The 27,082-nt window shown below is 41.1% G+C and overlaps 1 protein-coding gene across 8 annotated transcripts in view; it reads left to right on the top strand.

Annotated features, from left to right (window-relative positions):
* Nucleotides 1–25,626, top strand: part of LOC131561453 (WASH complex subunit 2-like) — a 35,081-nt gene extending 9,455 nt beyond the window's left edge. For 3 of the 8 annotated variants that reach the window (XM_058810753.1, XM_058810754.1, XM_058810752.1), the window contains exons 13-31: nucleotides 577–649; nucleotides 1,430–1,486; nucleotides 3,340–3,504; nucleotides 4,105–4,235; nucleotides 4,841–4,933; nucleotides 5,441–5,539; nucleotides 6,460–6,576; nucleotides 7,975–8,138; nucleotides 8,573–8,684; nucleotides 9,400–9,585; nucleotides 10,613–10,795; nucleotides 12,919–13,047; nucleotides 13,258–13,353; nucleotides 15,516–15,632; nucleotides 17,230–17,292; nucleotides 17,970–18,182; nucleotides 20,584–21,186; nucleotides 21,822–21,993; nucleotides 25,145–25,626. In XM_058810753.1, coding sequence (XP_058666736.1) covers nucleotides 577–649; nucleotides 1,430–1,486; nucleotides 3,340–3,504; nucleotides 4,105–4,235; nucleotides 4,841–4,933; nucleotides 5,441–5,539; nucleotides 6,460–6,576; nucleotides 7,975–8,138; nucleotides 8,573–8,684; nucleotides 9,400–9,585; nucleotides 10,613–10,795; nucleotides 12,919–13,047; nucleotides 13,258–13,353; nucleotides 15,516–15,632; nucleotides 17,230–17,292; nucleotides 17,970–18,182; nucleotides 20,584–21,186; nucleotides 21,822–21,993; nucleotides 25,145–25,281 — 2,910 coding nt within the window. In that variant the 3' untranslated portion in view covers nucleotides 25,282–25,626. The remainder of the gene's footprint in view (nucleotides 1–576; nucleotides 650–1,429; nucleotides 1,487–3,339; nucleotides 3,505–4,104; nucleotides 4,236–4,840; nucleotides 4,934–5,440; nucleotides 5,540–6,459; nucleotides 6,577–7,974; nucleotides 8,139–8,572; nucleotides 8,685–9,399; nucleotides 9,586–10,612; nucleotides 10,796–12,918; nucleotides 13,048–13,257; nucleotides 13,354–15,515; nucleotides 15,633–17,229; nucleotides 17,293–17,969; nucleotides 18,183–20,583; nucleotides 21,187–21,821; nucleotides 21,994–25,144) is intronic. The other 5 variants (XM_058810755.1, XM_058810758.1, XM_058810759.1 and 2 more) reach the window with 5 other exon arrangements.
* Nucleotides 25,627–27,082: the final 1,456 nt, after the last annotated feature.

Here is a 27,082-nt window from a genome sequence, read left to right as displayed (position 1 = left end):
TAATACCCCCATTTGCATAAGAGGGTCTTTCAAGAAGTTAAGTGGTCAGTATTCAAAAAATCTGGAGGTTTCCTGGAAATCCAGGCTGTGATTGTTGGAGATTGGCACAGGGCACTGCAACCTGAACACGGGAACAACTGTGGGAGTGTCCTGCAATGTTTTTGAGCTGTAATGTATTTCCCTGCACTTATGTTTTATCTACATGAAGTTCAGGAGAATTTTTATGCTTGCCCTGACCTGAATTTTTCCCTCAAACCTTAGTGTATAAACTTCAGTAGGAAAGCTCAGAAGGGTATAATCAGGATCTAACCAGCTGTAGAATAATTAGTGGAAGTCTTTGAAGATGTGCAAATAAAAGGTCATTCCTTCTCTTCAGCAGACAGACTAGCGATCAGTAAATTGAATTTTAGAAGAGTGCTGCTTTTCTGAATGTATGCACTCAAGTTAACACTTGAGTGATTTCCTCCTCTGGCTTGGCTTAGAAGTGAACATTCAATATGGAAAAATCAGCATCTGTAATTAACTACAGAAACAACTTCACCACTTCCCTCCCTTTGCATTTTCATCTATGAACAGAGTGATCTTTTTGCTGAGGCACCAAAAGGAGAAGAACCAAAAGAGAGAGAGGAGCAAGCCCCAGTAAGTGAAGGTAAGAACCACCCATTGCCTCCTGTAGTCTTGTCTGTGCTGTGATTTATTACTGCTAGCAGCTAGGCTGTTCCCAAACTAGAAAGCCTGGTGTAGCAATTACAGAGCAAGTCTCTTCTCCTCAGCAGTGTTAATAGAGAGCAGCTGTGTTAAATTTTACATGTGTTTGTTTGCTATGATCTGTTACACACACATACTCTCCTAGAACTGAAAGGATGTCCTTACTGCTGTTGGCAGAGCTCTCTGCTCTGTGCTGGGTTCCTGCTTCTCAGGTGTACTTTACAGGATCCAGTTGTGGGTTTGAGGGGAGCAGAGATTGCTTCTTGCAGATTAATTCACCTGAGTTTCTCACTAGCTGCATATCCTTAAGGACTCTGAGCACACATTCTGTATTGCAGAGCTTTTACTGAAGCACTGTATTTGATGAATTTTCAGATATGTGTTGGGAGATTAAGCCATTTTGTTTTGAATGTATTGGAGTGGTTTTGAGTGTGTGAATGTGAACTGTTGTAAATAATGATGTATGTAAACTTGTAATATGTTTATAAGCTTCAGTGTAGTAGAGCTGTTCTTTGGAGTTTAAATTGGAAAAAGTAGACTGTTTCATATATTTGCAATAGCCCAGAAGTTCAAGAAGAATGTTTTAAAGAGTTCTGAGCTGTTAAGAAATAAAAAGCAGCTTAGACAACTTCTTGGATTCCTCTTTCTGTGGTAAAGTTCTGAAGGCTTTGACAGCATAAAATAAGTGCATCCATTTGTATTGTACTTCCTATGATTTCAGCATCCTCTACAAAGTCCTTAAAGAAAGTTCCTGCAGGTGCAGTATTTCTGTTTCCAGGTATGATTTATTCAATAGCCAATTGCTTCATGCACAAAATGCTCTTTTCTTTAAAACCTCCTACTGAGGTTTTAAAGAAAAAACTATCCAGATGCAGCAGCACTGCATTGCTTGATCACGTGCTTATGACAAACACAGATGCTTCTACCATGCTAAGCCTAAACTGCAGCATGTTTTATGGATAATCAAACATTCTGGAGGAGTTTTGAAGGTAGGTGTCACTGATGGCAGATATTAGCAATTGTCAGCTTCAAGTGTTGTGCTCCGAACTTTTAAGGATGTGTGTCACTTCAACTGACATGCAGCTTAATTCTGCTGTACATGCAGTCACAGCTTCCACCTGTAGCCTGAGAAGGAACTGCATTTTGATCTTTCACATTTTATCATATTGCCTTGGGTTAGCAGAAGAACAGTTTAAACATCAAGTTCCTGTGTTAAGACCAGTCTTGTTTTTCTGGTTTTGATTAGAAGAATCTGCATACATAGGGAAGAACCAGATCTATAACTGGGAGCTAAAAGTGAAAAAGAATTGTACTAAGATCTCTGTTTCTTATCAGAATCCAAGCTGATCATCACCAGTTGTTTTTTAGTTTACTGACAAAGATTTCTGTCAGTGTGCAGGCTCTTCACTTGATTGAGGTATCCGAATTTTAAGTTTTGGCCTTTCTTAATAAAGGTCTATTTTAAGACTGGTTTCAGTTAATTGTCACCTCAGTCAGCAAAATGTTTAGAGTAGGAAGTAAGTACACAAATGCAGAGTTTTTACTCCAGGGTCAATGATACATGTCAACAATGGGACTTCTAAATAATTGTAAAACTTAGTAGCAGAGTTCAAAACAGCAGATTGATGTGTGGGCTTTTTTTATCCTTTTTTCTTGGAGGTATAAGCAGTGAGTTTAGTCTTTAGTTGCTTCCTCTCCATAACTTGTAGACAGGCTTAAGTCACCAGAGAAAAGCCAAGAATTAAGGCTTCTTTGCTATTCCAGTGAACAGTTTGTTTAGGGACTCAATAATCTTTAAGAAATAACTACATTTTGTGACTGTATTCCTGTCAATACTGAGGCACTTTATAATTGCATAATACACTTTTTTTAATAAGAACCTGCTGCTGATCAAAATTTATGCAGTCTGCTGACTTAACCAAATAGCAGTAGTTCTGCTTTCTGCCAAACTTTCTTCAAGTATCTCCCTACCTCTGTCTCATTTCCAAGCTACACATGAGAAGCCAGAAGACACGCTGAGACCATTAGGAGTGTTTCAGATGATCACACACTCAGCACTGAGGCTGGACATTCCCACAGAGAGGCAGAAGGAGCAGTTGCCCTGGCTGGTTCTATGCAATCACTGCCATAGCTGGTGTGTGCAGGGACCTCGTGGCCAAAGCCAGCCATGTACTGCAGGATGGCTGCTGGGCTCACATGGCCAGTGTGCCTCCTGGGAAGAGCTCAGTCACCTGTCCCTCCCTCTCCCCAAGCACCTTACCATCTCACTGGGCCACAGTGGTGTGGTGCACTAGTCAGTAGAGTAGGATTCTGGTTTGGGAAGACCATAGGGGCAGCAGTGTGGGACTACTGAGTCTTCTAGCTTCAGCACAGAGCCTGGTTGCTGTTCCTAGGGAAGATGAGCAGGTTTGAGGAAGAAGTGGCTGCAGTGAGAGTGAGGGGCTGTCTGTGACTTGGCTTTATCAGAATGTGTCTAGCTATTGCTTTTGATGTGGCATTGTTGCAGGAGTGCCTTAAAAGTTGCTGAGATGGAAACTGTACCTGATGTCACTTACTGTGGCACAAATTCAGCTTTTTGGTAACTCTGGAAATGTTATTTTGGTTTTTATTCTGCCCCCATCTGACCTGCAGGAGGAAGTGATGTGTTTAGTTCCACTGTAATTGGGGAAAAAGACAAGAAATCTGCAGCACGGAGCACAGAAAAAACACCTAAACAACCTGGGAAAGTTGTTCTATTTGATAATGATGATGATGATGACTTCTTTGTGGAAGCAACTAAAAAGCCTCCAGATCCAGGTACCTCTAAACATTTGTGGTGAAAGATTAAACACTGAAAGTCGTCAAAATTCAAACTGGTAGGAACCAATGGGTTATAAAATTCAAACCTTCAGCACTGCGACTTCTTTGGGTTTTGAGGGGTTGTGGTTTTGGTTGATTTTTTGTGTTCTGCTGTAGAGGGTTTTTTTGTCATTGGTATTTCTTTTCATCAGAGTGACATGGGGCTGTTTGTACATGCTCTCCCTGACTTCTCTCTAAGGATGCTCCTTCTACCACTAGAGCAGTATCTAGACTTGAATCAGGGAATTGGTACAGGCTTTATTCACACAGCCTTGAATCTTTGTGCCCAGCATTCCCTATCAGCAGGGTCTAGGCCTGTGCTAAACCAATACAAAACACTGCCTTTAGAGGTGCCAGCTGGCTCAGCTGCTTCACTGCATATTCTGTCACCAGTGCTTTCAGGCAGGTGGTGTTTCACTTTGGGAGCTTGTCTGGCTTTTTCTCTCAAAGACTCCTGATGTTGGTCATCATTAAACTGTATGGTATCTTTTTTTAGACTCTATTATCTTTTCTTGTTCTGTATTCCTTATTTCCTGCTGGTTTTGTCTCTTTATGTAGTCAAATCTACAGCTGACCTATTTGATGATGATGAAGGTGACTTATTCAAGGAGAAACCTGCCATTCCTTCTGTGGTTTCTGGCACGGCTAAAGAAACAGAAAGCCATAGGGAGGCAATTGTGGAAAAAAAGGTAATGTCTTATAAATGGATTGTTTGGCTGAGATTTTAGGAAAAGTTTCTAGTGCAGTTGAAGCAGTCTTTCAATATACAACACTAAAGTGACATATTTATGAAATAGGACTAGGTTCATAGGGTCTTCCATAATTTAGTACTTCAGTGGTCCTTAAATGCCTTTTTCCTTTTAAACTTGGGGTTTATTTGAAGTTTTTAATGGTGTGGGCAGTGACTGAAAGAATCTTATTAAGGCAGGACTGAAATGAGAGCAAAATGAAAAGCCTCTGATAATAAAAAATGTTTATGAATTTCATGGCTGAAACCAGCCTGAGTTAGAAATCTTTGGTGTCACAGTTCAGTGCTGCAGAAACTGTCTGCTCTTACAGCAGCCACTGACAGCAGCTTAACTGGTAACCCATAGCTTGTGTGTGTATTATGGGAGAGGAGGGTGGGTGTCACAGTTCTCCCTAAGCATTTACAAAACTTTGGGTGTTTAAAAAACTGTTTTTTAGCTGAAAACTCCTCAAAGTTGTAGAAAGCTCTGAACATGATACTGAGCACTTGTGTATGTATGTATGAGAATCTAAATGGGTGCTGATGCAGTCTTTTTTTGTCCTAAAGAGTCAACAGTCTTCAGGTGAGGACTTCAAGCCTTTGTCTGAAACACCTCCAAGAAAACAGAGGGGCCTTTTCTCGGATGAGGAGGATGCTGAGGTGAGTATTTCTTGAAGAAATCCCTACAGAAATCCTTGGCATCATAGTCATCCTGACTTCAGTCCATTTGCATCTGGGGACTATTTATGCATTTTGTAGGATTGGGATATCTGACATCCATGTACGTACTCCCAGCTGTTCTGAAAGTTCCTTCTTGCTCCAGGAGTGAAAGCTGATTGTTTTCCCTGTCTTCAGGGAGTTAAACATTAGTGGTACACACAGGCATAAATTAAAAGCCTGAAGACAGGAAGGAGCAGCAAATTAAGAGTAAGAATCATTAAAGACTGCATATGTTTCATTTTGGCTTTCAGCTTGCAATTAACCAGCAAAGATGAGGAAAATTCCTGTGCAGTTGGAAGTGATTGGTACATCAGATAAGGCATCCACTACTTCATAGACATTCTAAACATCTTTTTTCAGGAGGAAAAACACGAATGTCCCCTTTAGAGTTCTTAAACGTATGGCCTTGCTTTGCAAAGTGACATTTCTTTGGTTTGGTTTGCACAGGATTTGTTTTCATCAAGTAAAGCTGTGAAGTCCAAAGCTCTCCCCACCAGCAAGTCCATGACAAAAGCTCCACTTTCCTTGTTTGATGATGATGAAGAGGTAAGTACCACTTCCTGATACTGCCTGTGTGGGGAAACCCACCTGCACTGGCTGTTGCAAATGCAGCAGGAAGTATTGAGAAATTTACAACACTGGCCTTGCAAATGGAGCACTAAATTGCTCTTGCATTGTGCAGCAGTTGTGAGCATGTGGACAGTACTGTGGAGAAGAGTGGGAGTGGGAAGTCCTGCAAGTTCTTGAGGTCTTTTAAGTAGTTTGCAGTCAGTGCATTTCATCTCTGGATCTAAACATGAAGGATATTATCCCTCTGATTGATAGGACTAGAGAACACTGAGCAGTAGAACAAATATGAGCTTCAAGAAGCTGTTTTATCCTAAACCTCTGGTATCTGTCACACAGATGACTTCTTGCTTCTCTTGTCATGGCTGTTGAATTCCTTTTTTTCTCTTCAGTGTGTAAGAATCGTGACTGCTAGTATGGAAACAGAGGTCAGAGCACAAGTTTGTGCAAGAAACCTTAAAAAATTGAATTAAGGTGTGCTTTTTTAATCTTTTTACCCAGTGGTAATTGTTCAGCTCACTTAATGCCTGTCTTCAGATTCATTCTCCATTTCATTATACATGTTAGAGACAGTGCCCCATTATGTTGGCTGCTGTGCTACAGAATTGCTGAGTGGTGGTTTTTGGCTGCCGGTCACATCTTGTGGTGGAGAATCTGTGAGCCAGAACCAGGCTATGTGCTAACAGGCTTCTGGTCTATCAAATGCAGTATATGTAGAATTCCTTGTACCAGAATATGGTGTTAAACTTGAATTTATCTTCAAAAAACACCATTTCTGTATCCTACTTACATGAGAAGTGAATGGCAACAGTATCTTATGTGCTGATGATTTCTCAATGAGCTTTTAATTGTGGCTTTGGCTTTTGATTTTTTTATACTATATTTTATTTTGTTTTAAGGATCTCTTTGGTGTGGGACCTGCCAAGAAGGACCAGGAAAAGAACCCAGAAGCAAGAGCAAAACAGTCAGGGTCTCTCAAGAAAGCTTCCAGCTTATTGTTCAGCAGTGATGAGGAGGTACTGAGGAGTGAGATTTGGTTGAAAATAGTTACTGGGCTTTATGCTTTATAAAACTTTTGAGAAGGGAACCACAGACCAACTCTGCTGTGTCCACATGCCATGCCTGCCCCAATCCCGTGACTTGTTTGCAGCTAAGGAGACTGATCCTTGATCCAAATTTTCACAGGATCTAGGAAACAGAAGTCATGTGGAAGAGAAAATCAGTATTTTCAATGTAATTTATAGAAGATTTTATAGCAAATGAAGACTGTTGCCAACAAATCTGACTTAAAAACACTAAAAGGGAAAAATTAGTTTGTTCTTATTGCTTTAAATTCTATAAGGAAAGTTTAGCAGTTCTAGATAGATGTGTGTTGAGGTTTTCTTTGTTTTGACGTGAGTTTCTTTTGTATGTGGTTTTGTTTATTGGAATTTTTATTTGCTTAAATGTTGGTGGATTTTTTCTTTGTTTGGATGTTTTGCTTTTTTAAATCTAGGGATGGGAAAATGATACATAAATAATTAGGCTTTCCATAGAGCAGCCCTCTTCTAGGGATGGGCTAGGTATTGTCCTCCATCTTAAATGAAAGCCAGGGACACTAAAGTAAATTAAAAACTTAAAAATTAAAAACTTTTCTGGAAACCTCTGAATTAGTTCATATGAATAGGATCCAGACTCTTCTTAGTCCTCCTACCTCTCAAAATTACTCTGTTGTATAGACTTTATTACTTGTCCTAAATTGCTTGTTTAGTAGGCAACAGTAATATCTTTAGATGCATTTTTATATTAATGTAGAATAAGCCAAGTTCAAACTTTGTCATGCCTGTAATCCCTTTCACAAAGAGATCAAACAAAGGTGAGAAACTGGGGAAAACCACTTGAAATGCTGGGAATAGCAAAGCAAACAAGCAGAAGTACCTTGTTTAGTGTGTAGGCTTGAATAAGTGGTAGATGTGGGAGGAGGTGGGTGCCTTGGGGAGAACTGCTGTGAAGGAAGTAAGTGCAGCATTGAGCACTCTACTAAAGGTGTCTTGGGTGTATATGTGGTGGAGTTTTTCTCTTTTTTCTTGTGTTTTCCCATACATCAAACTTGGTAAATATTTAAGTGGCTCCAGTGAGGTTGTACGGAGTGGCCCTACTCTTGTGACACTGCAGTTGACACTGACCTCAGTTGTCAAGAGCAGCTGTAACAAAATGTGTGTACTCTATTTTGCTGGATTAATATTGTGTACCAGAAGGTGACCAGGCCCTTTGCAAAGCCTGAGCAATGTCACATTGCAGTGGCTAAAATGCAGGCAGCTAAATCAACTAGTAGAGAGATGAAAGGACTGCCAAGATGACAAAGTGTTCCTTATAAAGAAGATTGCAAAGTGGCTTTGACCAAGACAAAAGAAAACTTGTTCCTTCTTTTTAAGGAACATTGGAATGTCTCCAAGCCAGCTAAGCCTCCTTCTGAGGATGGCCGAAAAGAAGATCCTGCAAAACCAGCAAGCACTGTCAGTCAGGCTAAAGATGTGAAGACAACAAGTCTCTTTGAGGAAGAAGATGAGGAGGATTTATTTGCAATCACTAAAGAGAGGTGACAGTCCTTGGGAGGGGAGTGGGGAGGCATTTATTCAGAACAGCCCAGCAGCCCTTCCAAAACCAGATGGACCCAGGCATATTGCAAGTGTTGGTTCCTGGTACTGTTGCTGAGGAGGAAGCAGGGGTGTGTGAGTAGGAAGGGGCAGTGCTGGGCTCTTTTGTAGCTCTGGTGGGTCATTCTCCTTGCCACCACTGAACTGGCCTTTCCATTTCTATGCCAGTGATATAAAATCCTCTTGACCTTTTTTTATTTCTACTGCTGCAGAAAGCTTTGTAGACAAGAAAGAGTGTGTTAGAATTATTGGGACAGTGAGGAAGCCAAGTGCTATATCTGGGAACACTTGCTGCAAATGATGGTCCTAAGTGATGCTTTTAAACAGATGCGGTGCATGGCCACTGAATTTTCCACTTTCTTCCCTCTCACTGCAGCCAAAGAAAGCCACAGAAGCCATCATTGTTATTTGAAGATGACGATATTAATGGAGAATCACTCTTCAGCTCCCAATCAGTGCTACTCCCTTCAGCTGCCAAGGTTGCAGTGGTAACTCCCCATTCTTTTAAAACTAACATGGAACACTCAGTCATTTTACAGTCTATCATAGTTGTTAGGTACTGAATATAAGTCTAACTCATTTCACACAATGGTAACTAGCAAATTGGGAACAGGGAAGACTGAACTCTTACATGTACACTCATACTGCTATTAGCCTAATGGAGACTTCAATATTTTCTTGACCACTTACCCTAAATTTGTTTGGTTTATGCTGAAAGCCCTTCCTAAGGATGTCCTGAAAGCTCTCAACATTAAATAACACTAAAAGGAACAAACAGATTACTGCTGACTCAGTAGCCAGGGTTACCCTTTCATCTCAAGATGATTGACATGTGTAAACAGGCTTCTTACTGACCCTCCCTGTTGTGGACTCCTGCCATCCTCTGTCTTACAAGCTTAGCCTGGCTGTGCTTTGGAACTGAGAGTATGAGATGCAAGGGATTAGTAGAGCTGTATCTGTAGTAGGGATTCATGTACATGTGCTTCCTGGCACTCTTCAGCCAGATTCAAAAACTCATAGTACTGGAAGTTAAAAGTTGCAAACCAGAATGTCCCATGGGAGGAAAGTAAGAGAAGTCAAGCATGTTGCCAGTGTCCTAGACCTCTGCAGTAGGCAAACTGAGACTCTGCTATCCCACAGCAACATACACATTTTATGTATAACCACCAATTCTGTGTCACCAACATTCTCCTGATTTTGCAGGAGAAAATAAAACCAGCTCACACACCACCTACCTTTAATGAAGAAGAAAAGGAGGAAAAGGAAGATCTGCCAGATGAAACAGTGACATCTAACCAGGTAGAAGATACATTGTGGTATTCAAAAAAGCCTGGACCAGCTCCTGTGCCTCAAGGAACAGATGTTGCAGGGCAGCAAATAAAGGAAAAAGTGAGGGATTTTCTTACATTAATCTGAAGTTTGGTAAAGATTCAGTTAAAAAAAACCACAATCAAGTAGTGCTGCTCTGGCACGGAATTATTTTCCTGGATTGGAGGAAAAAGTTCCTTTGTCTCCATTTAGAAAAATCACTTGTCAGCCAAACAGCAAATTGATTAAATGACATTTAAAAGTTGTTTCTTAACTGATGTGCTTGAGAGGGATTGAGTTTTTTGGTGGAGAAGGAGGTAGGCAGAATCTGCTTCCATTTTCCCTCCAGAGTGGGTTGGGTAATCTTCATTTACATGAACAAAGCTTTCCTTTAAAACATAGCCTGTATTAATGTATAGATTTTTCTTCAAGCTCAATAACTTTATTTCACCATAATGAGTGGTGATTTATAAAGTGATGAATGTTATTGTGGCCTTCAGGATTGTGAATTTCTGCTGGGCAATACTGTTACAGAACAGTATTGATGAGTATTGAGTGTATTTTTGCAGAGGCTTCAGCAGAACTGATCTTGGGCATAGTCGTAGTGAGTGATTGCTGAGGAATTACCAGCTGATGAATTTCCCTTGCAGTTCTTGCTCTTCACACTTTTCCTGAGCACATTTAAGGTTCTGGTAGTGCTGTTCACTCTGAAGTATCCCAAGTGGTATGAGCTAGGTAACTCAGGGATAGTGGTAAAGCTGATTAGTGCAGTCTTGTGGTGCACATGCAGCCTGACATAGAGATGAGGAAAAAGCCTTACACAGGAAGCTGCTTATCAGTAGTGCCATGGGGTAGGGTACAGGAGGAAATTTGTCTTCCTTTCAGAGCTGAAAGGTGTGTTCTTTTCTTTATCAACTGTCTCTTGGTAAGCTGCATATTGATTTTCTGTCTGCTTGGGAAAAATTAGTTGAATACAGGTGCCTGCTTGGTAATGATTGCAGAACTCTGACCACTGGTGGTATTCAACCAAGAAAGCTTAGCAGGGTTTCTGGGCAAACCAGAAATAAATAACAGGCTGATATGTTACTTTTGTTTTCCTTTGGTGGAGCCTTTTACAGTAATATCTTCAGAGCCAGCTGACAATTCAGATTTGTTTGCAACATCACCACCAGCTCTGGAGAAAGATGTGAAAAGCCAAGCTAAGAAAGTGTTAAGCTTATTTGAGGAGGAAGAAGAGGAGAAACTGGAAGATGATGATGGCATAAAAAATGCACAGAAAGGAGTTGATGTGGTGAGTGTAAGGATGTTCTTGAACACTGAGAAATGGTATTTCCATCTCTGCTTTTCTAGGCAAGGTTTTATTTACATTTCTATATAGATGTTTCAGTGCAGCTACTTGATTTTTGCTTTGCAGAACTGACTCTTCAGTTACTCCTCAAGGTCAAATGCACTAGGAAGTAAAATAATGTGGAGTTTTAAGCCTTATGGTTTATCTCCCCCTTTTTTTTTAACATTGTCACAGTTTGCTTGCTTGGTATATGCCTTCAGAACTTAGGTTCAACAATAATTACCTTAATCCTATGTTTTCTTCTGTTTTTGAGGTATGTGTATTCATTTTTTTAAAAAGCTTCCAGCAACCGTATTATTAGCCTGGCTTTTCTGCTATAGTGTGTACCATCAAAAGGTGCACTTGGAATTTTCAGCAGCAATATCCTTGAATCCATGGCAATATTCTTGTTTCTGCTTGATGCAAATGTACTGAAATTTTTTCTGTAAGTTTAAAGTAGGGTGACAAGTTATATACTATATACCACAGTGTACCACAAGGTTTTGTCATCTTAGTGTGACCATGTAAAGTAAGCAGCCAGTCCTAAAAGCTATGTACACTTTACTCAGAAGCCCTTGGAACTTAATGAAATAGATGACTGTTGTAGAAAAATCAGTTTAGAGCAGCTTCTGAGTTAAAATGGATTGTTAAGCTTGGGCCCTTGTTTATCACTTGTGAATGAATACTGTGTTTGGTTTTTTGTGGGGAGCACACTGGGAGATGATTGAAAGAAGTCACACCTGTCTTATGAATTTGGAAAAATAGAAATCTATTCAAATCTTTCCTTCAAAGTTCTCATCTTTCAGCATATAATAGTCACAAAGTGATTAAGGTGCTGAAGTGCAAAAATCAGAACAGTAATTTATGAATTTAACCTTTTTGATAGGCAAATCTGAAAGGTGCTTTTCTGGCTTATTTCAACTTGTGTGTGGATAATTCTAGATTTGCATTAGGTTTTCACATATCTGGGCATAAACAGTAGTTCTAGTGCTCTAAAAATGTCACCTGGCTTTTGATACGAAATTAAAGCTGGGGCAGAGAGAGACTGAGAATGTAATAAAGAAATTGCAGTAGTAAAAATCATAGGAGAGATTGTATGGATGAAAAGTGGTGTACTGGAAATTAAATTTAGGCAGCCCCTTGGAGTTCATGGAGACTTAAATAGGAATGGGTAGAATCAGGCTTTACTCGTATAAGACCACTCTTGCTGCCTGGATTTTATCTGATGTCATAGTATTGGACAGCCAGTTGTGCTCTGAAGAGGCATCCTTTAATTTGAGTTGTTTTAATAGGGACAAATGAGTGGTAAAACCCAGATATGGGCCTTTACCTGGACATTTGAGTGGGGCTTTGCCTTTGCACCTGGGTGCCTGCAGTGACCACGGTCATACACAGGCATTGGTTTTGGTGCTGGAGCTGATACTCATTACCTTTGCCAGGTAATGGAGGACTTACAGGGTGATGTGGGTAACTGCAATCTTCCCCACAGCAGCAAATTTGAAAGTACAAGTTCTTGCCAAAGGCAGGATGTTCTGTTCCTCCATGTGGGTGTTTGCTTGCTTGCACAGGAGAAGAACGGGGAGTCTAGCAACAATAATAGCTTTACTGGCCTTTTGTTAAAAAAAAGTCTATTTTTTTATTCTTCTTTGAAAATATCACTTAGGAAGATAACCAAGAGATTCTCTTCCTTTCGCTACTATGTCCTGCATCCTTAACTGAAATTTTTGAGACATAAAAGTCTTACTGGAATATAAACCTTACTGTACAGTTGTGATAACATACTGAAAAGTTTTTGTTTTCCTTTTGAAGGGAGCTTTAAAGTAAATAGTAGCAGCTGGATCTTAGATCAGCAGACACAGATATTGTGGTGAATGGCTTCTCATTACATTGAACTGTAAATACAAATATTTACATTGTAAGTTTTGCAAATTTGGTCAAAATAAAACAACCAGCAGTTAAAGTTGTATTTTTGTTACCAGTACAGGGCTGTAGTGTAGCCTCAGGGAATTGTAACCTGCCTTATCATGAGGCAAATAACCTCCTCACAGAGCGATTTTCTCACTGTGTGGACCTTCCCCTCCTTCCAGGCTTCTGAGAAAAGTACTGGGCCCAAAAGCACTGGGGTCTTTCAAGATGAAGAGCTTCTCTTCAGTCACAAACTTCAGAAGGACAATGACCCAGATGTTGACCTCTTTGCCAGCCCCAAGAAGTCAATGGTGAGTTCAAAGCCCTCCTCTGAACCTCCTGTTTAAAAACAGTCTTTGGAGTGTTCAGTGTACTGATGTTCCTTGTTTGGACACAGCTTACAGGTCACTGATTTCCAGGGAGGGCCAAATCCTAATGTCAGTTATATTCGGGCATCATGGGCTGAAAGGGATGAGCTTTGGGTCTGTGACATACCTTTTCTTTGTCCTGTGTTTCTTTAGTCTGCAAACCGTATCCTGAAGCCATCACCTGGAGGAGGGCTGTTTGGGGATGATGATGAGGATGATCTCTTCAGTACTGCTAAAACAAACATTCCGGTACCTGTTTCTCTATTGTAAATGGCATAAATAAAAGAGATGGGAAAGAAGTGTAGGGAAGGGATTTTCTCCATTTGTATACCCACAAGAAATTAAGTGACTTTTCAAATCTTTTTGAGAGAACAAGGTCATTGTGACCCTGAAGACATAGGGAGCAAACAGATGCCTTGGGTCTCTCAAAGCTGGGATGAAATAATTGGTTTCTGTTTCCTTTTATGTACACCTGGGACTGGCTTAGGTGTAAGACAGCACACCTGAGCAGAAATCAGAGTAGTAGAGTTTGTTTTGCTTAATTGCTTAACTTGCTGATATTACTTCCGTGTGCTTTATGCATGACTGATGAGCTGTGCTCTGAGAGTTGTGTAATTCAAGTTTCTGCAGGTTGGTTTGATCTCAGGTAATGATGCAGTGTTAAAATCCTCATGGTCACCCAATTGCTTTTAAAGGGCGAGTAGGTGCAGTAATGAGCTAGACTGTGTTACTGGTGATCTGAGGTCAAAGTCCTAACATACATTTTAAACTGCTACTTCTAAATACAGTTATCTTAATTAAATTGAAACTAACTTTTACTTTAGTCTATATTCATGTCTATAGCTGGAAGTTAGGCTAGAAAACTGACAATAGTTCCTGAAAACTATTTCTTTGAGGACTCTGGACAGAGTAGTCTTAAGTAATTAGTGCTTGGGAGACTATATATGGAGCCTGGTTGCTCCATAAAATATAAAAATAGCACAATTCCTTAGCTAGCATTGTGCTTTTATTTTCTCTGCTGTTTTGTTCATGAGGAAATATGTATGCATTTGAGAGTTTATTGAAACTCTCATTATTAATTGTTAGCACAGACAGCAAAGGTTGAGGTAGACTAAAGGAATGGAGGAATGGAAGGCCCTTGCTTTGCAGAGCCATAAATCAATGCCTATTGTTGTAGTCAGCTGACCTTGGCAAGATGCCAGACACTCACAAAGCCCCTCACTCCCCTCTGCAGCTGAACAGGGGAGAGAAAATGTAACAAAGTTATATATTTTATATAAATGAGTTGAGATAAGGACTGGGAGAGATCATGCACAAAATACTTACACAGGCAAAACAGATTTCAATTAGAGATATTAATTGAATTTATTTCTATCAAAATCAGAGTGGAATAATAAGAAGTAAGATAAGACCTTAAAAACACCTTTCTCCCATCTGTCTCTCTTTCCCAGCTCTACCTCCTATCCCCCCTGTGCAGGGAGATGGGAAATGGAAGTTTAGGTGAGCTCATCACACCTTGTTTCTGCCACTGCTCAGAGAGGGGAGTCCTTCCCCTGGTCCAGCATGGGGTCCTTCCCACAGGAGACAGTTCTCCATGAACTTTCCCAGCCTAAATCCATCCCATGGGGTCACCCTTTCATGGGGTGCAGTCCTTTGGGCATAGCCTGGCCCAACCTGGGTCCCCCACAGGGTCACAAGTCCTATCAGGAAACCTGCTCCAGTGTGGGCTCCTCTCCCACAGTTCTGCAGGTCCCTGCCAGGACCCAGACCTCCTTTGGGTTCCCAGCCTCCTCTCAGGTACCCACCTACTCTGGCTGGGTCTCCTCCACAGGCTGTGAGTGAATTTCTGCACCCATGTGGATCTCCATGGGCTACAGGGGCACAGCTGCCTCACCATGGTCTGCACCACAGGCTGCAGGGGAATCTCAGCTCCAGTGCCTGGAGCACCTTCTCTCCCTCCTTCTGCATTGACCTTGGTGTCTCCAGGGCGGTTCCTCTCCCGTGTTCTCATCCCACTCTTTTCTGGCTGCAATTACATCTGTGCAATAACTTTTTTTTTTCTTAAGTATGTTATAATGGAGGGGTTACCACTGTTCCTGATTGGCTCAGCCTAGGCCAGCAGCACATCCATCTTTGGAGCCACCAGGGATTGGCACTGCTAGATATGGAAAAAGCTTCTACCAGTTTCTCACAAAATCCACCCCTGTAGCTCCCCACCACCGCTACCAAAACCTGGCCATGCAAACCAAATACAACTATGCATAGCAGGATCAAAAGATGTGACCAGTTTTCTGTTCAGTTAAAAGCATTTTTGCTTGTGTTCTTTTGGGGTTTTGGATTTGGTTTTTTTTGGATCTGCACAGCATGCCTTTTACCTCTTTCATGTTGACTTGTGCCCATAATGCTTTCAGAAAATGGCCGAGAAGAAAACTCTTCAGACCAGTGTTGGCCCTTCCTCAGTGAGCAGTAACTTAGAAAATGCTTTAAGTGCCAAGCAAGATGAGACTCTGAAGGCAGCAACTACAGAGGCAAGTACTTAAATCTTGTGTCTTGAACAGCATGCAAAGAAAAAGGAGATGTAAAATCCTGTTTTAATTGTCTTGGAAAGATGAAAAGTAATGCCTGGATTCACTGGCTGCCAGGCAGCAGTGTGTGACCAAACTGCTCAGCTTATCACCAGGTGCATTGTTAGTAGCAAGAAGTTTAAATTTTATTGATGTTTTATTCATTGTACATGCACATTTCACTTCAAAAAGTGAAATGACAGTGAAGAGCTACACCCTAGGTACTGAAGATTAGTTGTTTCTTCTTCTCTGAAGTGCCAGTGTCTGTTGGTGTGAGTGTGGTCTTTAAAGGCAGCCTTTCTCAGAAAGGAAATCAGGGCATGCAGCACAAATCTGTGTCAGCTGAGACTCCTATCTTGGAGTCTCTTTGGTGAATAAACAAGACACCTGTCCTTAATCTTGCAGAATCAAGAGTCTCTGGGAGAGGTGATCTGGACCAGAGTTCTGGTCTGTGTCTCACCAGAGCTGCTTGATGGATTTTCATGTGTACAAGATTAACTTTTTGTTGTAGGGAGTGAGAGTTTCTTTTTTTCCCCTGGGCTGAAGAACACAGAGCACACCTGTAGGGTTAGTAATTAGCATGTCTTCCCTTTTTGTAAAGTGTTCCTTGAAGTTTAAAACCACGCTCATCTTCCCGTTTTTTGTAGCTACTTTAGCTACAGCCAGCTTAGGAATGGTTTCAGCCTGTCTGAGGTTAAGCTGAACACCACATGCAGTTAAGTAGAGAACAGTCTCCTCAGATGCTAGGATTCCTCTGTCATGCTCTCAAGCCCTTCAAGCTAGTGTTGTAACTCTTGCAAAGTCTCAGTTACTTCAACATAGCTGAAGGAGCTCTGACTGCCCAGTCATACCAACAGCACTATTACCTAACTCACAGAACCATGCAGACTCCTTGTGGAGAGCAAGCCATGGGAAGTGCACCTTAGATGATCTGATTCATTCCTTGAGTCCTAGAATTGGCCCATGTCTTCAGACCAAACAGCTGCTCCTGTAGCCTAGTCTTCTTTCTAGCACTACTGGCCTGGGTTTTTTTAGAGGAACACTCACTTCTCTGAAGCTGGTTTTTTTTGAAGTCTGAGTGGAACAATTTTGAAGCTCTCTTGGCTTCCATGTGGGCTTCATTGAAGTCTGTAGCCCTGTTACAGCCAGTCACAAAGAGAAAAGTTAGATCATTGCCTGGCAATATGGCTTCATATCACCAGGGGACAGAATAAGCAAGGAGAGAGAAGGTAGCTGTCCTGCCTGAGGGCAGCTGTCCTAACTGTCCTAGTGATGGCAGTGACCTGGAGAAGATGGATGCTGTTCAGTTACCATGGCAAAGTGTAATATTGGGTAGAAGGATGGGTGAATGAAATGTAATGAAGATGGGGCCATTGCATGTGGGAAGCTGAAGCTGAAAACTTTGTGACTATAGCTCTAATGGTAGAATGTTATGATAACAAGGTATCTTCAGAAAAAATTGGTAAGCAATTAGCTACTTTCTATACATGTATTAAAATGAAAACTATGGTTGGTTGATAACAACTTGTCAACTTGTTTAATCCAATGTAATTTTGTGCAGAAATCTACAGGTCCTGTTCCCATTAAAACCAAAGAGCCTTCATCTCGGATTGGAAAGCTACAAGTAATTAACTTTACTGGCACTTTAACTTTCAAACTAAAAAAGAAAATCTTCCTTGCCTCACTGATAGCTTTCCCTGAACCAAAATCTTATTGCTTCCTTACCTTATTCTTGCAACATTATTTTTTTTTTTCAGATGGCATATTTTTGATTGCTTTTTCTGTATCGCATGTTTAATATTATTTCCTCCTGTTTCAGTCCTGACTCTAAGCAGCACTATTTACTCATGCTGGGGGGGCAGAGGGTGGGCTCCACTTTGAACTGCTATTGTTCTTAGCACTATTAAGTAGGTTTAGAGACTCTTAGGGGGGGACTATGGTTATGTCCCTCTTCTGACACAAAATGACGAATAACTGTCTATGTCACAGTACCATTCAAAGTCAGAATCATTGTCTCCTCAGACAGAATATTGATCTACGTAGGTGTTTGGTCTGACATAACTTGACCCTGCTGTTCCTGAAGCTCTTACACAGAATAATAGTGTTGACCACTCCACAATTTTAGTGAGACTGAGCTTGTGGGAGACACAGAAGTTTTTAGGTCTGAGAAAAGCCAGGTACTTTAGAAGTAGAACTTGGAGATACACTAGTTCTTCTGCTTCTCTGGGGCAATGCCTGCTCTGGAGCAGTAGTAATGTGCTCTCTCTCTGTGTGTATGTTTTTGTTGTCCCTGTTTTGTAGGCTAACTTAGCTATTAACCCTTCAGCCTTACTACCTGGTGCAATGCCTAAGGTTTCCAATCTCAAGTCCCCCTTACCAGTGCTGGACACTCCATTACATGAGCCCAAGGAGGTGCAGAACAGCGAAACCTTCTCTGCCACAGGAAGCAATGAAGAGATGGGTGTAAGCTTTGATCAGCCCATGCAAGCAGACACCTTGCACAACGCCAATAAGGTAACCTTGGTATTTAGGATAAGAGGAAGGGGGTTTATAAACAGTCTGTCCTCGTGCAGGAGTTTGTTTTGGTATGCAAGTTCTGCTAACAGTGTGGTTTATCTGAATCTAAATGGGACTGTGAAAATCTAATCCCTTCTCACTTCCGTGGATCACTGAAGAGAAAGTCTAGCTTAGCACCTATACTTAGCTCAGTGAGGGGCTTATCACAGAATCACAGAATCACAGAAATTCAAGGCTGGAAGAGACCTATAAGATCATCAAGTCCAACCCATGTTCTAACAATTCAACTAGATCATGGCAGCAAGTGCCACATCCAGTTTTTTTTTTGAACTCTTCGAAGGGATGATGACTCCACCACCTCACTGGGTAGATGATTCCAGTATCTGACCACTCTTTCTGTAAAAAACTTCCTTCTTAATTCTAACTTGCATCTCCCTTGACGCAGCTTGAGACTGTGTCCTCTTGTTCTATCTGTTGTCGCCCGGAGAAAGAGGCCGACCCCCAGCTCACCACAGCCGCCCTTCAGGAAGTTGTAGAGAGTGATGAGGTCGCCCCTTAGTCTCCTTTTCTCCAGGCTAAACAACCCCAGCTCCCTCAGTTGTTCTTCATATGGCTTGTGCTCCAAGCCTCGTTGCCCTCCTCTATAAGCAGCCAGCTTGCTGCGAAACAGATCAGTGATAAAGGAGTGAACAAAGTGATAAAGTGTGAGAATTCTGCAGGAAGCCAGAGGGAAGGTGGGGCTCACCACAACGATCCCTGATAACCAGGTTCCTGCCTTCCTTCAGGTGGATGGTCAGCAGGTAGGCAAAGGGGCTGGGCAGCTCACTCAGGCAGTCGTTGGCTTCCTCCAGAGCCATTTGGTCATCAAATATACCTGGTGCCTTTTGAAGTACATGAGTACCTTTTCCAAATACTGGATTTCCCTGTTGGTTGAAGGTATGTTAGCATAACACCTTGTCCCATCCCAGGAGACACCAACCCAAAAAAATATTTAAAAGACATCTTGCTAGGCTAACTATAAAACAGGTTACAGGCAGCTGCTTTCACAAGCTATCCAGAACACATCACTGCTGTAGGGTGACTTTTAACTCCTCTGTGGATAAAAATGTCATACTGTCCTGAACTGTAAGTCTCACCTCTTTTTCAAGGAAAACTTTTGTTTTCACACAAAGGAAAACAAAATGAAGTGTTACAGCTTTTGATGTGGCAAATCTCTGCCTCCTGACTCACTTGTTTTTCACTCATACTTTCTACTTTATGGACTGCAAAAGGCATATTCTAATTAGAGACTTAGTTGTTCTTTTAAAAAATGGAAGTGTCAGCCATGTAGTTAAGATTTCATCTAGGTGCCTATGATTTTATAAGTCTGGCGTTTCCTGACAGCAGCAGTTTGAGTAAGATAACTTAAGATTTTAACTTTGATTCTTTCTTCCTCTGATGCTGATGAGGCTGTTCATTACTAGATGAGTAGCAGAGATGACTTGGAAAGATACAGCAGCCACCAACAACCAGGGCTGACATGACCCCTTAGTGACCGGGTTTGAAGCTTGTACATCAGCCTGGTGCATTACTATGTAGGCATAGTTGTTTCCAATAGCAGTGTGTTTCAACAGACAAAGCTCTCTATTATGATACTTTTAAATAGATAGGCCTGCAAAGAATAGACTGCCTGTAGCTGCATATTATCAACTATGAATGCTGATTTTTAGTCTAGTGATGATGCATGTTTTTTACATAAGTAATCTGAGAAGAAGCATCTTGGTAACTATAGAGTGAATGTGCTTTGTGACTCAGGTTAGATGCTGTAATTTTGGCATAACATTGCTTCTTCAGCCTTTCAACTTTGAGTGTAAATATATCCAGTCAAATGCACTTTTTTCCCAACGGCTGGAACAAAGCAACCTGCCCAGCATTCTGCCCTTTCAAAGAACAGTGCATGAAGCAGTTAACAAAAGGGAAGAAGTTGTAGTGATCTATTTCCTACCCATGTAAATACTCCTGTCCATGTGGGATAGGGGAGAGGCTGTAATGGAAACTTGCAGGGGGCTTCCTTAAAAGCGGCAATTAACTGCAACAGGCTATACATAAAATGAAATTGCGTGGAAAATACAATTAGTCATGGCTTGAACTGCACTGTAAAAGCCCCTAGATTAGCAAGGTAACAGGCTGACTAAGGTATTACCTAAAGCCAAGGGGCTAGAGTGGCTTGCTGACCTGTTGTGACTCTATTTGCAAGTGCTATTGCTTTTGTACACCAGTTCCATCGCTGTGGAAAGGGCAGCAAATCAGAAATCCTAGGTTATATTTCTAAATCTTTCTCCTAACTACTCCAAGCTTGAATGTCCTGTGGGGCTTTTTCCTTATGTATGACCTGCTTTGCTTTTCTCCTTCCTTGCAGACCAGGATCAGGGTTCCAGGGAAGCGCAGACCCCCGAGCAGAATGGCGCGGCGTCTGGCTGCCCGAGAGGCTGAAGTGAGTGAGGACATGGACTCTAATAAAGAGCCACAATTCTCTCTACCAAAACAGATGTCAGCAGTAGAGAGCATAAAGGAGCCTCTTGCTGCTGAAGCAGAGTCCAAGGAAAATGGCTTTCTCTCTAGCTTGTCACTACCAGCTCACAGCAGTGTTTTGTCTGCTGGGACAAACAAACTCCTTCCTCCAGAATCCACAGAAAATGGGGATGATCTGTTTGAATCTGAAGACCTTTTTGCAAGCAGCTCAACATCCAGACCAGTTACACAACCAAAGCTGAAGGAAGGAATGCCAGACAGTATGGCTAACAAACCCATAAAGGGCAGGGAGAAAAAGCCTGGTCTGGGTGACCAGGACAGCAATGATCTCTTCCAGCCTGTACAACAAAAGTCTTCAACAAAAAGCAGCCCTATACCTTTTTTGGAGGAAGAGGAAGATTCTCTCTTCACCTCTCAAAAAACTGGAAAAAAGGAGTTAAAATCTGCTGTCCACCAAGCAGTTGACCCTACTGCCCAAGATATCTTTGAGGTAATGTCTGAATCTGCCACGTTGTTTTTTGTTTCCCAGGTTCATATGTAGACCCCTCTAAATTAGACTTAATGGAGGCTGCTGAATAGGATGGGGTGTGCAGGATAAGGGAGTGAAGTAAACTCTCAATCCTGCTCCACTGCTGGGATATAGAAACTCTTTGGTTGTTCAGCCCCTGACTAGCAGCACCAGTAGTTTAAAAGGTGGAGTGTTAACACAGAGCTGGCATGCACTGAATGTGCTGTGACAGCATACCTTTTTCAGAATAATAAGGTATTTGGTTCTTATTTATTAACTGTCTGTTCAATTCCCAGCAACTAAATAACACTTTAAAAAAAGGAATAAAATTGGTGGGCTGGGCACTTGATACAGGCCTCTGTGAGCTGTACTTGACCTGTGTACAATCCACTACTAAGGCACTTTTGCCAAGTCTCCCATGAGGAAAAGGGTCTCACACTTCTTGCTAGTTAGGTTGACAGATTGCAAGACCTCTCAGATTGCTGAGTTCAACCTTTGTCTGATAAGCCCAGGAAACCCAAGCCTTCTAAACATCTCAGCTGCTGTGTACAGATAATTTGACTATTCTCTTGAAGTGTGTTGTGGATTGATGAGATCTTTCTCTGTTTTTCTTCAAGGATGATATATTTGCTACTGAGGCAATTAAGCCAGTGACCAAAATTAAAGAGATGCCAGAGACAAACCTGTTTGATGATAACATTGATATTTTTGCGGATCTAACTGCAAAACCAAAAGAAAAGAAGACCAAGAAGAAGGTGGAACAAAAATCCATATTTGACGATGATATGGGTAAGTGTATGCATAAGCAAAATCTTGCTAGTAGTCTTGTACTATTGTCCTGAATTGCATTAATCTCAGATGTTTTAGGACCTTCTGCTTTTCAACTTCTCTGAAATCTCTGGTCATCTTTGGATTTTAATCTTGGATGAGAATTTTCTAGATTTGTAGAGCTAGCATGGCATTAAAGTAGTTTAGGAGAGAGTATAAAATTGTTCTGAGAAAAAGTTTAATTCCTGCAGGGAATTACTCCAGAGAAGTTTCTAAGAGACTCATCTCACGTTATGGCTCTGAGACAGATTCCGTATTTCAATTTGCACAGCTTTTTGTATTGCATTTTCAGATGAATCAGTGTTACAAGCAAACTATCATCTCTATCTGTCCCACCTTCACTATTGTGTTAACTACCTTGGAGCCCATAAGCTTTTGTTTACATTCATGTACCCAGGACAATTTACAGATACTACACCTGAAACCAAATGTTTGCTATATAAAATTTGTTGAAAAAACAGTGAGTAGTAATGTGAAATGATGCACAAAGCATGCTCCTTTCTTCTCCATCAGCAGAGATACTGAAAGTAATGTGATTCTCAGCTCTGTCTGTTCTCAGACTCTTCATGTTCATAGCTCTTTGAGATTGCATGTATTTCTTTTCGAAGACAAAATTTCTTCCCCAGCTTTGGTTCTTGTCAAGTCTTCATTCCCTCTGACTTACTCAAATTGAATCTGACTTACCACTGTTCTACTTGGACTGCTGCTAAGCACTCTAGCCTGATGGCTGAAGTCTATAAATGTGCTAGAAAACTTGCTGGAGAATGAGCATCTTGAGATTTCAAAATGTTCTTGATTGTTATAAAAAATAAGACTTAAAGGTTTGTTAGAAAGGTATTTGAAATACATATTGGATGAATTTTTTTTTAATCTTGTTTTAATAACTTACATTTTTTCATGTAGTCTGTAGTAAGTGAAAAAAAAATTGCCAAGCAGTTACCCCTTCCAAATATTCAAGAGAAAAATCTGAACTGAATGTTGAAAAAAACAGTTGTAGAGTCCCACTTGAAAGTTAGCCACAACAGAACCTGTTGTTTGTACTTCCACTTTTGTCATCAACTCTGGTGCTAGAGCTTTGTGTTTGATGCCTAGCCGATCTTGATGCCTATTGCACCTAAAGTACCTGCATCTGATGGACTTCATCTTCCTGTAGAGTGGTGACTATTCAGTGGTACAGCCATAGGTATGAGCTCCTTAATGCCCATGGAGCTCCACCACACCCACAGGAGTGCAGGGAGATGCCTGAAGATGTGAGTGTTCTGCAGTAGAATTGTGGAACTGGCACTTGCCTACATTTCATGTTATGGGCTGGCTTAAGTGATGGTGGTAGCACTTTTACAGAGCTGTGTGTGTTTGTCTTAGGAGAACCTTTCTGCTGCAAATGAAACAGTAAATTTCAGCTGCAGTTTGAGAGGGGATGAAGGCTGCAGGCTCTTTTCTTTCGTCCTACCACACCTTTCAGTCACTAGAGTCCTTAATCACCTTATAGCTGATGTCACCTCTGCCTGTCTTCAAAATGGTCACTGAGCTTTCTTGCACTCTGACAAATACTGTTTTCCCTGGGCAAAATGTTTGTATTCTTTAAGCCTCTTTATAAAAAAAATAGGAGCGATACCTCTACAGCTTATGGCAGTCTCTGTACTTCCCCTCTGCTAAAGCTAATCCATGGAATAGCTTCTTGCTTTGGAGTGATGCCAGTAGGGGATTACTCTGTTTTGCTGCCTTTCTAAACTGCTCTTGTGCTGAAATGTAGTCCTGGATTATTCCTGTGTAATCCCTATGATCAGCACAGTAGCAGACACATGCTGAATTGGAAGTAGTGAGAAGAGACAGGGAAACACTTTTTGATAGACCACATTGTGCTTGGCCTCTACTCAAGATTAGGCTGCGTGCTGAAGATTGAAATACTATACTCAGGGTTTCTATACTCTGGATTAGTAATTCATAAAATATTCTGAGTTGGAAGGGACTCACAAGGATCATCAAGTCTGACTCTTAAATGAATGGCCCATATGGGGATCAAACCCACAACTTTGCTGTTATTAGAGCCATGTTCTGACCAGTTAGACTCAGTGGCTATATTAACCTCTATATAACACCCATATTTTCTTCATAGGGATTCAAGACCAGTTATGTGCTATTTACACTGGCCTTGTGAATCACTAGTGATCCTCATATCTAAGGCTTGTAATTTTTTTGGTTTTGTACTCCGACTGCATAATCTGACTATCCTAAATTTCTTAGTTTAGAGTACAAGATACACGGTTGTGTACACTCAGGAAACCTCATGGTAACCCCTCAGCATGTGTATGGTAGCAGCTTCATCTCTTTCATGAGAGCAGTCCTGAACACAATCAGTTCTAGCCACAGCAGGACTGTGAGCTCTGCAGCTGACACAGGCTATCTGTGTTGGGTGATTTAATTTCTACGTATTGTTGTCCTCTGCCTTAATGGCAGTGTGATATTTGTCCACTTTGTGATCCTGGTTATTCACAACAGATATGCTTGTATTGAGGGAGGCGGTTCAAGACCTTGATTCAAAACTGTACAGACTGCTTGAATGTTCATCAGGATAGCAGTTATAGCTGTCTGCCTCCTTGCATCTTAGCAATGGTCTGTTCTCAGGGGATTTATATTATGTTCTTACTGTGCTGTACACTAGACTCATGGTTAGTGAATATCACCACAGTAGTTGCTAGCAACCACCATCTTTTCCTCTTTGGATTTTCTTTAGCAACAACCTCACAGCTCTTGGATCTCTCAGGTTCCTCAGACACTAATGTTCTAGATAAAGAGGGATGTTATCTGGCACTTGCATGATAGAATTTATTGTGGAGCTTTAATTTATTAGTACTTTACAAATGCTTATGAGAACCCGAACATGTTATAAAATACAAGTATTATGCTGTCTACTAAGAAGAAAAAAAAAATCTTAACAGCTCCCACATATGTCCTTACAAATGCATTCAGAACTGCAAGTAGCAGGAAAGCATTTGTTTATCACACAATGTCCTTGGCAGTCACTGCTGTGTGTTGGAGTCTCTTGTGTACAATGTTGCTTCTGTTTAATAGTCACTTCTCATTAAAATCTATTTTTTGTTCCCCTCTTTAGATGATATCTTCTCTAGCAGCCAAGTCAAGATACCTACTCCTAAACCCAGATCTTCCCAAGCAGCCTCAGAACCAAAATCTGAAAGCAAGATCCTGAGCACATTTGATGACCCGCTGAATGCCTTTGGAGGCCAGTAGTCAAGGGGATGTGTTGCAGAGAAGCAGCCTTCCTTAGCCCTGTCCAGTACTAATACTCTGGATTCTCTAATTCACTAGAACTGGAATGAGATGGACGTGGATATTTAAAAGAGATTACCCATTTAAAATGGTTAGTATTCTCTTGTGCTAGTCTAATTCTGCTAAATTATATATTTTTTAAAAAATACAGTAACCTCCTGCTATCATGTTTCCATGGTGCCGAGATGTATACAGCCTGTGCAATACCTGCAATGAAGTAATCTATTATATAAAGTATAGTTTGTTTTATTGAACAGATCTATAGATAAAATAATTGATAAATAGTAAATGCAGTCTGTTAAACTTGATCTGTCTGCACGTCTTACTTTCCTCTTTACTTCTTGCTTAGAATGCGTGCATCATGACTTGAATGCTACCAAAACCATTACTGTGCCTTGTCTGGGTCAGCTGCCACCTACTGAGCTAGTGGGAGGGTAAGGCTGCGTTCAGTACCAGGTACAGCTTCTCTTACAGATGGAGCAGGACTTACAGATGGAGTAGGAAATCTCAGAACAGGACTTGACACCAGCTCTAATGAGGTATTTCATATAGGCAGCTAATGTGGGTTGTAAAAATAGCAACAGTTAATGCTGCTTTGCCAGGGAGAGTATGTTACAAATGAGCACCAAGCGGTCCATGAAGACAACAGAAACCTAAGTGTCTTCTGTTCAAGCTGTAGGCCATTAAATGAGATTTTTCACTTGCATGGAGCTGCCAGAGTTTTGCAAATAAGTGTTTTCACAAAGTCCATCTGTCCAGAGCACGCTTGGTCACTTCCAGGCTGACAGGCTGACTTTGTGGAAAGACTCTTTTGTGCCTAAAGGTCTGCTTTCCCCTCTCCTCCATAACACAGTGTAGGCTGTATACAGGAGGTTGCTGCTCTGGAATCCCTCTAACCATGGAATGTATTTGGTCTAACTTTGCTTCCTGTATTTTCTAGATTGCCTTCTGAAACAAATGCCATTAACTGTACTTGATACCCAGTGGTAGACACTTGCTCTCCTGCATGCATACAAGGAGAGCAAATGCATACATGCAGGAGGATCAAATGTTTATTTTATTGTACAAGTGACTGCCTGCAATTCTGACTAGATTCACTGCTTTTATGATAGTGACTATTTTATCTTGGACTCTTTAAGACTGTTCTGCTGTGAATTTAAAGCATGTGCTCAGAGGACTTCTTTGAGATCAACTCCCACTTGCACTGCAGTCCCCATTCTGAGACATCTGCTTCAGTCCCTTGTTTCTCAAGTTGAATTTCCTTTATCAGGCACAGTAAATAGTACAGCTGAAACATCTATCACTAATGAGGGTAAAGCAGAAGGAAAGGTTGGAAGGGATAAAGGAGAAACATGATGTATTGATTTGCACCATAGGTGGGCCTGGCAATGATTCATGTTAAGTGGGGATTAAGCTGAGAGTAGCAGCTTGAAAAAGACTGTGGGGGCTATTTGCAAATGGGTGTCTGCAGTGAAAGCACTTGAACTTTTATTTATAGGCATTACATCTGCTACATATGCCTTGTATGTGATCTGGACTGCTTCTTTACTCCTTTCTTCTGTGCTTAGAAGGGCTTCAAAGATATGATGACGAAGAAAAAGATGGTAAATTCTTCAGTTTCTTTTCTGCATCTTTCTTCTTGGCCCTTCACATTAATAACTTCCATTAACATTGCAGAGAGGGCTGTTCACAAGCTTAAGAACCCTGAGGACTAAAAGCCCTTGGAGTAGGAAAAAAAAGCTCCTGCCTTAGTGTTTCTTAA

The sequence above is a fragment of the Ammospiza caudacuta genome, chromosome 9 (assembly GCF_027887145.1).
Source record: "Ammospiza caudacuta isolate bAmmCau1 chromosome 9, bAmmCau1.pri, whole genome shotgun sequence".
Taxonomy (NCBI): domain Eukaryota; kingdom Metazoa; phylum Chordata; class Aves; order Passeriformes; family Passerellidae; genus Ammospiza; species Ammospiza caudacuta.
This window is presented reverse-complemented; position numbering and strand designations above follow the sequence as displayed.